Consider the following 12,677-nt stretch of genomic DNA (forward strand, 5'->3'; position numbering starts at 1 on the left):
GTGTGCACACCAACATCCGGCTGATCTAATTATTTTCTTAAAATATTTGGCGGTTTGAGGAAGACATTCGTATAAATTGGCCTGCGTAATGTCGAGTAACTACATATTTATGGTGTTAATTTATTTTTTATGTCGTTAACTATATTTGTATCCTTTGTTGAATTTCGACCACGGTAAGGCGCATTACTAACTAGCCATGTTTGCTTTCTGTTTCTACCCAACTAATGTTAGCTTACCTCGTATCTGTAACGTTTTCAATCTTCTGCTAACTAGCAGTTAGTTTTTAGATCTAAACGTTTGCAGCTCGCTGGAAGTATGTCGAACATTCAGAGAACGAATGGCAAATATCTGTGGTGGTCGCTTTTGGGTCTTGGATTTCAACCTGAAGTCGCAACATCATCAGGGGCCAGCAAAGCCAATGTCAAACACATCATTCTTGGACCGTACGTGTTGATTGTCGTGGTAACGGCTAACGTTAACAGTTAAAGTTGACAGTATCAACATCAGTAGTGCAACCCTGTTTCAATCCAGTGAGACAAATTGGCGATGGCATGACAATTAGAATAAACTAATAGACAGACGGACTCTATTCTCTCAGGTCAGTCAAAAGCCTGTTTTGACACCAGTTTCTTACTCTCACCAACAGAAATATGTTTGACAAACCAAACAAGGATGCTTTCTACATAGTTACCCATTTCCTGTTAGAGAAACTCAACCCCACCCGCTTCCACGATACATACAGGTATGGTGATGGTCCCATTCCCAGCTTGTTTTTCTTCACACTTTTGTAATGTTCCGCAATCATGTAATATGTTGGGTCTTGTATGCAGGCATTGCTGGCCGGTGTTGGACCACAAAGCAGATGCTGAATTCCGTAAGGTGACCTGTGCTTGGCTGCGAGATCTAATGGTAAGGATTTGGCATTCATTTCAGATGTACAGGATTTGACATACTTGTTGTAGTAGATCTATACTGTCTGTAAGTATGGCTGTTAAGCAGGTCTAAAGCATTTGAACTTGATCTGTGCTTTCAGGATGAGCAGGGCAGCACAATTCCCAAAGTGGTGGCGTCACTGTTCCTCTCGCCTGGTGGTCCCAAGTTCGTCAACCTGATGCTCCATCTAGCCAATCATGTTGAGTTTCAGGAGATGCAGACATTTTCTACAGGTAGGAGGGCCAGAGAGGAGAAGGAAATGTGAGAAGATTGACTCCACCCAAAATCTATCCACGAACATAAGACAACAAAGTGAGGAATATTTGTATGGCGGTCAATGTGTGGAATTAACTTTTTTTTGTTAATTTGCTACCTGATCAAATAGAAGTTTCGTAATGAGGTTTTTAAGAATGCACTGATAAGTGGATACACACAAAGATGGCATTTCAGCAACTTTGAAAAAAATTACTGTCGGAGTTGTGCCTGTTCACAAGCATATCTGCCCTCTCTCATTGGCTAGAATGCTACCACCTGATCTCACCTGCCTTCCATCTTTGAGGACATGTATTCCCATTGTTACAGTAGTAACTCTACTATCTTGTCAAATAGATCATCTTTGGGAAGGCCTATGTATGACTAAAGTTTGGACTAAAGGCATCCTCCATCGATTTTCTTCTACCTGTGAAATTGTAAGCGTCTGTCTAGTTGTTTTTCAATGTGTGTTATTAGATGGTACGTGGGTCCCAGAGGCGGCGGCAGCCCCTGCCTCTTCTGTGCAAATGGCACTGAAGCGGTTTCAGCTGGTCAAGACCAGATTCCTGAGGGGAGCTGTAGAGCAGGACCGGATCCTGCAGGAGTACCAGAGGCAGGCCCAGTAAGTCACGGACAACTGTACAAACCACAAGCATTGGATAAGTTTCAGATAGTTATTTTCTGGACATTTACAATGCCTAGAAAAGTGTCATGTTTTTGTTGACAATTTCAGTTGGATTAAAAAAAAAACATCCTTTCATTGGGTAGGTATCATGTGATTCTGACTAATTAGCACAGGTGCAAATGATGAGCAGGCAATCAAGCCTTATTATAAAACATGGTTACAGGGGTCAACTGGACTGTGTATTCACAGGCAGCTAATTATTTTCCCTAATTTATATTCTGCCCAATCAGATCAGCTCTGAAACAAAGCTGGTGCAAAAAGATCAGAATTGGGCTGCCTGTGTAAACACAGCCCTGTTGGTTACTTTCTAATGTGCCTAGTTTTGCCATTCTACATCTGTGTCCTTTTCTTGTAGATCTCAAGTGAAGTCTTTGAGGGATTTGAGGGCTGAAGATGCAAAGTATGATGATTTGCTCAAGTATGTATGAGATATTCCATCTATCCTTCAATTATTTTGTTGTTGTAGTTGCTCTGTTTTCAGTTCACTTTTGGCATAAAACAATGGCAGCTGGTTAAATTCTTTATTTCCCCCCTGCACAGGTGTCACAAGAAAGAAGCTGACAAGGAGGATACTCCTCAAGCTGAGAAGATTCAAAAGGTTTTTCCTTAATTTCATAACTGTCTAGTTCGTAAACCGTCACTGGAAACTGACATTCATTACATTTCCATCTGCAATGTTCTGACCCTTACACCTCTGAATGAACAAACCCCAGGTGCGCTCCCTGTGGTCATCCATCGACGGAGTGCTGTCCGCCCTGGAGGAGGAGCGGCGCGTGGTGGGGAGTGTGATCAGGGGAGATGTGGACCAGTACACCCTGGACGGGACGGGCCTGGCCCTTAAAATCCCCCGGGTTCTGCTGGAGCGGCTAGAGCAGTTACCCCACGTGGTGAGAAGCACAAAAATGATATCGTTGCCTTTTTAGGTTAGTGGGTGACAGTGCATTTGGAACTTGATCCATATTTCAGTGCAATGTTTCCCAAATCTCTCCTCGAGTACTCCGATGTTCCACATGTTCTAGAACTAGCACAACTGATTGATTTAAATGAATGAGTAGTTATTAGTTGACCAATTTGAATCTGGTATGCTGGAAATTCATAAAATAAATGGAACTTGAAAGGGTGTACTGCTCTAGTCTGTGTGTTTATCACTAAGCTGTGTGTGTCAGTCGAGTGTGGGCAGTGTGTACGAGGCAGGCCAGCTGAACCTCCTCAGCATGCTGGAGCTGCTCCACCAGGCCCTAGGCCTCCTGGGGGAAGAGAGGGTCAAGATGGCAGGACACACCCCCATTGCTCAGCTCCACCCCCTGCTCCTGCAAGAGAGAAATCTGCAGATGGCCCGTGCCCTGGAGGACCTCCGACTCATGAGGTGGGTTACAGTGACTATTTATTTTATATATATATATATATATAAAATTGATATATTTTTAAAACCCATCTTGAACTGTAGTAATAAAGCTATTTTAAATGGTGTTGCTCCTTTCTCCTTGGCATCACTGCATCCCACTGTCTCGCTCTTTGTCCAGGAAGAGGATTTCAAAGGAGGAAATTCCCGAGGTAAAGAGCGTCATCAGGAAGTTGGAGATGGCGTGGGACCAGAAGTGGGCAGACTGTCTGAAACGCACGCCGCTGACCTCGTTTCTCAACGAGGATCCTGTAAGTGCCTCTTAGGATTTGTGACCTGGATGTATTAAATGGAGGCTCTGTCCAGATATAACCAGTAGCAGGCTAGTGCTATTCTACTACGACAACTGTAATCTTTAACTTTACTGACTTTATTGTCCCCGTGGAGACGTTTTGTTGCAGTGTCATGTACATGTTTAAAGTGGCATTAAATACAAAACAAATTGACAATACAACTTTCATAAGTTACATACCAATAAAAAGAGACCAGGCTGCTGGCCTTACTGGGTCGATAGGAACATTAGCCCAAGCTATTTTGGAGGGATATCACACCTGGCACTAAGTGTCTAATTCTGTTTTTCCTTCTGGGTGGTGCCCTATACCTGTGCCCAGAGTGGAGTAGTTCAAAGTCCGGGTACAGGGGGTGGCTTGGGTCTAAAATGATTTTGTGAGCCTTGCGGAGGGCCCTGACTTTAAAGATCTCATCCAGGCCTGTCTGTTTGACTCCATGTACCTTACTTGCTGTGGTGATATCCTTCTTTGCATATATCTCTGGCTGACAGTGGCATTGCCAAACCAACAAACAATACAAAAAGTAAAAACTCAAAAGATTTGTGAAACACTCGGTATAGTACAGTCAACCTTAAAATATCCCAGCTTTTTGAGAAAGTACAGTCTGACTTTTTTGTTGTTGTAGATCAGGTTTGTACATTAACTCCACTGTAGCTTATTGTCAAAGGGTGACACCCAGATATTTGTTTTCCTCTACAGTCTCTATGTTCTGACCTCCGATAGCTGTTGTAGGTGTTGTGCATAGACTTCAGGAAGCGTACATCTCATTGGTCTTGTTTTTATTGAGGACCAAGTGTGATTCCTCACGCCACTCTACGAAGTCATTTAGGACCGGACCATGGTGTTTCTCATCATGCAACAGGCTGATCAAGGCAGTGTCACCAGCGAATTTAACAAGGTGTCTGTCAGGATGGGAACTAGTACAACTATTAGTGTACAAGAGTGGGGTCAAAATGCATCCCCGAGGAGAGCCTGTGTTGGTGGAGCGTGTGTCCGACACGTTGGGACCTACTTTGACCCTCTGTGACCTCTGGCTTATGAAGTCCAACACCCCCCCCCCCCCCCAATCTAATTAGAATTCTCTGGTTGATTGTGTTGAAGGCAGAAAAAAAGTCAACAGAACCCTCTTGGCACCCTATTGATATTCAAAGACCATGTTGAGAGTAAGAATGGCATCATCAACTCCTCTGATGGGCAAACTGAAACGGGTCGAGGAGCTTCTGGGTGGAGCTTAGAATGACTTCACAATTTTCTCAAAGCATTTGATTACTAAGGATGTCGAGACCACAGAGCAGTAGTCATTCGACACAGTGGGATTAGATGTTTCTCCGCAATACTGGCACATGTTGCTGGTGGAGCGAGGTTTGGAAAATGTCTAAAAACACCAGCCAGATGTTCAGCGCAGTGCTTTAACACTTCCACTTTGTCTGGGCTTTTGTGTGCGTTACATCCCCTGAACAACTTCAAAACATCTGCCTGTTTAACAACAACCCTCTCAAACATTTTATAATGATGCTTCTGTTTGTTTTACCTCGGACACAAGGTCGTCAGATTCAAATCTTGAGAAGAATATTCAGTTCATTAGCCATGTTCTGGCCCTCATGTCTCCCAAGGTCAGCATTGGTTTTCCCCTTGCCGATGTAGGGGGCACAAGCCATGGATTTAATCCCTTGGCAGGCCACCCTTGAGTTTTCTGAGGAGAGGGTCTTCTCCACCCTTTGGTTGAATACCTCCTTGTCCGCCAGTATCTCTTTTGATCTCACGTTGTACATCTCTTAAAGCCTGTCTATCGCCCTCATAAACTGCCTTCTTCCTATTAAGTAGTGATTTAAGATTTTTTTTGATACCCTAGGCTTATTGTTTGGGCAGGTTTTAGTAGGCACAACTGACTCAACACAGAAGTTTACATAGTCTGAAACAACATCTGTGTGTTGATCAAGATCAGAGCTGCTGTCCTCATACCTCCCAGTCAAAACAAAACACCCTTGGAGACAAGTGATACTGTTGTCTTTTCAGATCTGGACAGTTTTAACTGTGGGCTTCCCCCTCTCCAGGAGCTGACGGTAGGTTGGCCGGAGGTAGGCAACATTGTGGTCTGATGTCTCCAGGGGAAGTCTGGTGGTGGCAGAGAAAGCATTTGGTGTTGTCCCACAGCGCAAATCAAGAGTCTTCTTTTTCCTAGTGACATTTCACATACTGGTGGTACGTGCGCAGGACCTTGTGCGAAGTACAGTTGTTAAAATCCCCTAAAATGTGGGTGCGTCGGGAGATGGATTCCGTTTTCTGTGACGACAGATTATACATTTTGGATTTTGCTGTATTAGCTTTTGGTTGTAAGTACACAACGGTCACAAACAATTGGGGCAACTCACGGGGCAGCTGGTAGGGTCGCAGTGACACAGAAAACAGTTCAATGTCAGGGGTACAGAGGTCGTACCAGGATTAATTTACACCACTGGTCCCTGCACAGGCAGACACTCCGCCGTGAGATTTTCCCAGTGACGGTCCGATCACGGTCCGCTCTGACCGGTGTGAAGCCGGCCGGCTCTACCTCCCTATTCGGGACTCTTGTCATCCAGCCAAGTCTCAGTAAACGCCAGCAAACAGGCCATCCGGTATTCATGTTGGAAGTGCAGATTCGCTGACACGTCATCCCCTTCCCCCTCAGTGAATGGGCATTGATCAGCAAGGTGGTGGGTACATTTTTACATTTTTTAAGTCTTTGTCTGATAACCCTGCGTTTTCCACGTTTGTAATCCACTCGCAGACAATCAGGGATTAGATGGGCCATTGGGATATCCATCGCGTTTGAGTTGCGCTGTAGTAGGAACTCTGCTGTATTAGCTTTTGCTGCCACCAGCGTTTTTCATCATTTAGTCTGTTGGTAGCGATCAACAAGATCAGTCCAACACCCCACCACTGTAAAGCTATAGTTGACAGATGGTTTACAAATAAAGTGAGCAAATTAAAAACATTTGTTTAAAACATAAGAACGCCACACCAAACGTCCCACACACTGCGGGATCCAACAGAGCCGCGCCCCCTCAGTAATTTCTCTCTCTCCCCCTTCAGGCCCTTGACTTTCTGTGCCCCGTGGCTCCTCTGTCCTTTGAGCCGGCCACAGAAGCCAGTTCTAAATCCAGCGTTTTCTCCCAGTATCCGGCGACGCTACCCAGTGAGTAGAGGGAAACTAAATATTTCCACTTCTAAGTTGCTTTGTTGTTTAACTGCATATTTTAACAATCATTACCTTGTTTTTTTTTTTTTTTTAACTTAGAAATTTCTGAGGAGAAGCTTGCGGAGACTGACTCCATTCCAATGGATTCTGCCCTCAAACGGTATATTAATACTCAGCCTGTCTTGTTTTCATTGCTAATGGGCAACTAGTAGTCTGATTCCTCTGTATTGTGTTGTTGTTGGGAGGCAGATACCTGGGCAGTTCTGAGCTGTGCTCTGCCTGTCACTAGCCCTCCCTATAGCATACCTGCTCTCTGATGACCGGGGCGAGTTGAGTGAAATCGCAACGGACAGATACGGAGCAGACAACAATTATCCTGTCTTGTTCCTCTTTTCTTTTCTTTTTCTTAACCATGAACCTCATTTGATCCACAGATGTCTTTATAACGTCTCTTTTTGAACAGCCTTTTCCCTCCAGCTGTTGAGAGGGTTGCATCTCTTCTTCCTAGTGTGGTCTCTTCCCCACTGACTCCCCTCCATGCACTTTGTGAAACTCCTCTGGCTATCCCTGTCAAAGCTCCCTCACCAAGCCCCCTGCCGGTATGTGATGTGCACCAAGTGTCCTATTCCATGTTCAGACTAGTGGAGGCTGCTAAGTGGAGGATGGCTCATAATAATGGCCCGGAATAGAGCGAATGGCATCAAACACCTTAACCAGGTGTTTGATTTATTTGATATCATTCCACTGATTGCGCTCCAGTTATTACCACGAGCCCATTCTCCCCAATTTAGATGCCACCAACCTCCTGTGGTGCAGATTGTCGGAAGGTTTAAAAAAAATATATATATATATATATATTTTTTTTAAGGCTCATTGATTTAGCTGATTTCAATATTTTAATACTGCTTTTCATTTTTAAAGGCTTTCGGCCTATGTCACTCCTGCACACAAATGTCCTTAATTCATGTTTAATCACCTGTGACAATCTTTCCTTATAGGCCAGTGTAAGGAAGACTCCTTGTGCATCTCCAAAGATGTCTGCAGTGAAGAAAAAGGCTCAGATCCTGGACTCTGAGTTTGACAACTTGGCAAATCAGGTACAGTTTCCATACATTTCCTTACTCGAACCACAATGCAGAATGAGGGCTGATCCTTCTAGTCATTATTTTGGTAGTTGTTGGGAGGCAGATACCTGGGCAGTACTGAGCTGTGCTCTGCCTGTCACTAGCCCTCCCTATAGCATACCTGCTCTCTGATGACCGGGGCGAGTTGAGTGAAATCGCAACGGACAGATACGGAGCAGACAACCGTTATCTGCATAGACATGACTGATTTGAGTCACCGAAGAAGGTAGTCAATGTACCATGCTGCTTAACATGCCTGGAGTATATTTTCAATTGCCTTGCTAAGCGTGTGTATGTATTAGTTTGCAGAGGCTGTGACCACCAGCCCTGGTAACGGAAGTTTACAAGGACTTGCGCTGGGTGACTTACTGTGCACTCTTGGCACAGACCCTTTCTCCACCAGGAAGCAGATTCCACGCACCCCAGAGAGTTTGAGTGCGTATTGGACCTTATTTGATTATGTACTTTGAAAGGCAGAATGCTCTTTTACCAGTTTTGCTTTTTGTTGGGCAGAGGAGTAATGTGTTTTTATTTTATTTTTTATCATCAGTTCTGGATGTGAGGAGTTCCTGGCGAAGGGCAGTGGAGGAAGGAGAGGCTCAGAAGGCCCGTCTGTCTGATAAGTTTGACGGCGACGGCATCCTCAGGCACCTCACGGCCCTCTGCGAGGTACCGGAGACCTCCCTCAGCCCCAACATGCACTCCCTGAGCACGGGCCTGGATCCCACCAACGCCACCGACGGTTGCAGTACTGCAGCCCCCGAGCAGGCATCGCTCATGTCCACCCTGCCCTGGGACTCCTCCAACACGGAGGCTCTCCATAGCCTGAGCAGTAGCGACGTGGTCCAGTTCAGAATCGACCAAGAGGCGTTCCCAGAGCAGTTCAGTATAGATCAGGAGACTCTCCCCGAGCTGCCGGGCAACGACGGCAGCTTCCTGAGCTCCAGTGACGCATCCAACACAGAGGAGGAAGAGCTGCTCCTCCCCCACATCCCCTCCCTCTTCCCCCACATCCCCTCCCTCCTTCCCATAGAGACTGAGCCGGCCCTGCTGGTCTCACGCAGGCATCTGGACAAGATCCAGCAGGCCTTCAGAGAGGCCTCCTTCATGGACCAACACCAGGGGGCACAAGAAATGTCTCCCCCACAGCATGACGAGAGGAACCCGGATGCCAGAGACTGGCTGATGGCAACGTCACTGGAGACTGCAGCCACAGTTGACGTGACGGACAAAGTCTTTTCTCTGGATCTGGACACGATACAGAGCCCTTCACCACCAAGAAAAGAGCAGTTTAGCCTCTCACAACTCCTAACATTCTCCCCCATAGAAGACCTGTAGTGCCTCTATCTATATATATATCTATATTACCTGAACTATCTTCTAGTTTCTCACTTTTTCACAATTAAGTCTAAGCAACTTCACATGCAATTCAAATATTTGTACGTATGTGTGCCAATCCTATTTTTCTAAGAAACTAACATGAATTGTAAAATATTGTTAATAAGGCAAATAGTTACATTTCAATCTGTTTAATCATTTTTCTGTGTGCATTTCCTGGGCCTGTGAAGGCCTTGTTTACAATTGCATTAAGTTAGTTGTTACGTGTAAACTATAACATTTTCTGATGGTCATTGGACTTTTCAATTGATGAAATGTCTACTTGATTTTTTTAAATTTAAGTATTGCTTAAATGCAGTAGACAGTCTTAGGCTATAGAAGACAGCCAAACTGTTGGTAGCTTTGAGATTTCACTAAATAAATACAGTAGCACCCTCCTAAACTTTTGACCAGTAGTGTAATGACTGCTGTGGTATTTAAGGTTAATAGAACACCTACTCAGTAAAAATAAAATAAAAACCGTTGAATGTTTTCTATATTGTAGAATAATAACGAAGACATCAGAACTATGAAATGGCATCATAACCAAGAAAGTGTTAAAATATTTTGATTTATTTGAGAATTCAAATATCCACTCTTTTCCTTGACAGCTTTGCATACTCCTGGCATTCTCTTAACCTGAAATGCTTTTCCAACAGTCTTGAAGGAGTTCCCAGAACATGCTGAGCACTTGATGGACCGCAGAGTGAAGGAAAAGCAGCCAACTCCTCCCAAACCATCTCAATTTGGTTGAGGTCGAAGGATTGTGGAGGCCAGGTCATCTGATGCAGCACTACCTCACTCTCCTTCTTGGTCAAATAGCCCTTACACAGCCTGGAGGTGTGTTGGGTCATTGTCCTGTTGAAAAACACATGATAGTCCCACAAAGCCCAAACCAGATGGGATGGCACATCGCTGCAGAATGCTGTGGTAGCCATGCTGCTTAAGTGTGCCTTGAATTCTAAATAAAACATTGTCACCAGCAAAGCACCATAACACCACCTCCATGCTTTACGGTGGGAAATACACATCCGGAGATCATCCGTTCACCCACACGGCATCTCAAAGACTTGGCGGTTGGAACCAAAAATCTAAAATCTGGACTAATCAGACCAAAGGACAGATTTCCACCGGTCCAATGTCCATTGCTTGTGTTTCTTGGCCCAAGCAAGTCTTCTCTTCTTATTGGTGTCCTTTAGTAGTGGTTTCTTTCCAGCAATTTGACTGACACATGCAGTCTCCTCTGAACAATTGATGTTGAGATGTGTCTGTTACTTGAACTCTGAAGCATTTATTTTGGCTGCAATTTCTGAGGCTGGTAACTCTAATGAACTTATCCTCTGCAGCAGAGGTAACTCTGGGGTCTTCCATTCCTGTGGCGGTCCTCATGAGAGCCAGTTTCATCATAGCCCTTGACGGTTTTTGCAACTGCACTTGAAGAAACTTTCAAATTGCTTAACATTTTCAGGATTAACTGACCATGCCTTAAAGTAATGATGGACTGTCGTTTCTCTTTGCTTATTTGAGCTGTTCTTGCCATAATATGGACTTGGTCTATTACCAAGTAGAGCTATCTTCTGTATACCCCCCCCCCCCCCCCCCCCCCCCCATATCTTGTCACAACACAACTGATTGGCTCAAACGTATTAAGAAGGAAAGAAATTCCACAAATTAACTTTTAACAAGGCACACCTGTTAATTGAAACACATTCCAGGTGACTACCTCATGAAGCTGATTGAGAGAATGCAAAGAGTGTGCAAAGCTGTCAAGGCAAATTGTGGCTACTTTGAAGAATCTAAAATATGAAATATATTTAGATTTAACACTTTTTTTGGTTACATGATTCCATATGTGCTATTTCATAGCTGTGGCGTCTTCACTATTATTATACAATGTAGAAAATAGTAAAATAAAGAAAAACCCTTGAATGTGTAGGTGTGTCCAAACTTTTGACTGGTACTGTATATGTTGCATCTATAGCCTACTACTAGTTTATAAAGATAATGCACACATTTTCAGATAGACGGCATAAGAGGCCCATGGAATCTGTGGCCTACAACCAGTGCAAAAAGATAATGCACTACATTACAGATAGGGGGCATAAGAGGCCCATGGAAAAGGACGAAGGTTCTCGTCATCTGAACGCCATTACCGTTCTCTGAGCAGCAGGATTTTATGCTTGCTTTCGTTGGTGGATGTTTTCCCGAAGTTTAGTAAAGACATGCTAAACTTTGGGAATGCCGATTGTTTATTAAAGTTTTTGAGTACGTGTTTTTCACAAAATTGCAACCACTTTTGAAAAAAGAAATGGATAATTTGACGTATTATCCAAATATTGTATTATTTATACCAGCATTTCTTTTGAAATTTTACAAACATACTGGTATGTTGAAGGCTGTTGTGTAGGCGATCTTTAAAGAAATACACGTAATAAAATACATATGTTATTGGAACTATTCTGAGTCTGCAAAACTTAAATGTGTCTCTTGTGCTGGGCAACGGGTTAAATACAGAGTTCGTGACTCCTTACTCCACCCACTCCATTCACTGCAGTCAGTGATGTAAAGTACTTCAATAAAAATACTTTAAAGTACTACCTATGTAGTTTTGGGGGGTAACTGTACTTTAATATTTATATTTTTTGATAACTTTTACTTTTACGTCACTACCTTCCTAAAGAAAATAATGTACTTTTTACTCCATACATTTTCCCTGACACCGAAAAGTACTCGTTATATTTTGAATGCTTAGCAGGACAGGAAAATGGTCCAATTCACGCACTTATCAAGAGAACATCCCTGGTCATTCTACTGCCTCTGATCTGGCGGACTCACTAAACACACATGCTTCGTTTGTAAATTATGTCTGAGCGTTGGAGTGTGCCACTGGCTATCCGTAAAATAAAATAACAAGAAAATAGTGCCGTCTGGTTTGCTTAATATAAGGAATTTGAAATTATTTATACTTTTACTTTTGATACTTAAATATATTTTAGCAATTACATTTACTTTTGATACTTAAGTATATTTAAAACAAATACTTTTGGACTTCTACTCCAGTAGTATTTTACATGAGTAATTTTCTATTAAGGTATTTTTACTTTTACTCAAGTATGACAATTAGGTACTTTTTCCACCACTGACTGCAATGCAATACACGGTATATGGGATACTTATTGGCTTGTAGGGAGAATTTTTTACCGGTCTCAGCTAAAGTGGAATGGGAAGCAGTAGGGCCCCTCCGGGGGAGGTAGGGGGGGGCGGTCGAACACACCCAGCAGCACTTCGTTCAGACTGCAATTTTGAGAGAATGTTGTTGAGATCATTGTTGAGATCAAGACATTTGCAGGTAGCATTTCCTTCATGAAAGATTCTATAATGTTATATAATGTTTTGAAGCCAGTGTTGAAGCAATGGTTGTGTAGTCTGTCCTGTT

General features: G+C 43.5%; 1 protein-coding gene and 2 non-coding genes across 5 annotated transcripts; all 3 read left to right on the forward strand.

Annotated features, from left to right (window-relative positions):
• Positions 1 to 2: 2 nt before the first annotated feature.
• On the forward strand, positions 3 to 9,397 carry LOC106577582 (HAUS augmin-like complex subunit 6). Of its 3 annotated transcripts, none has more exons than XM_014155749.3 (17): positions 4 to 173; positions 274 to 443; positions 647 to 742; positions 831 to 909; positions 1,034 to 1,166; positions 1,663 to 1,807; positions 2,226 to 2,288; positions 2,411 to 2,468; positions 2,584 to 2,757; positions 3,037 to 3,236; positions 3,394 to 3,523; positions 6,635 to 6,737; positions 6,840 to 6,900; positions 7,204 to 7,339; positions 7,739 to 7,837; positions 8,167 to 8,299; positions 8,415 to 9,397. In XM_014155749.3, the coding sequence occupies exons 2-17, from the start codon at positions 316 to 318 to the stop codon at positions 9,200 to 9,202; spliced, it is 2,526 nt and encodes an 841-aa protein (XP_014011224.2). In that variant the 5' UTR covers positions 4 to 173; positions 274 to 315; the 3' UTR covers positions 9,203 to 9,397. The 3 variants fall into 3 exon arrangements, with proteins under 3 accessions (XP_014011226.2, XP_014011224.2, XP_014011225.2); XM_014155750.3 differs by having other exon boundaries at positions 41 to 173; positions 277 to 443; XM_014155751.3 differs by lacking the exon at positions 274 to 443 and having other exon boundaries at positions 3 to 173.
• LOC123728807 (small Cajal body-specific RNA 8) lies at positions 6,980 to 7,110 on the forward strand. The gene has a single exon (XR_006760581.1).
• LOC123728806 (small Cajal body-specific RNA 8) lies at positions 7,919 to 8,049 on the forward strand. Its single transcript, XR_006760580.1, has one exon.
• Positions 9,398 to 12,677: the final 3,280 nt, after the last annotated feature.

Source organism: Salmo salar, chromosome 18 (genome assembly GCF_965601325.2).
Source record: "Salmo salar chromosome 18, fSalSal1, whole genome shotgun sequence".
Taxonomy (NCBI): Eukaryota; Metazoa; Chordata; class Actinopteri; order Salmoniformes; family Salmonidae; genus Salmo; species Salmo salar.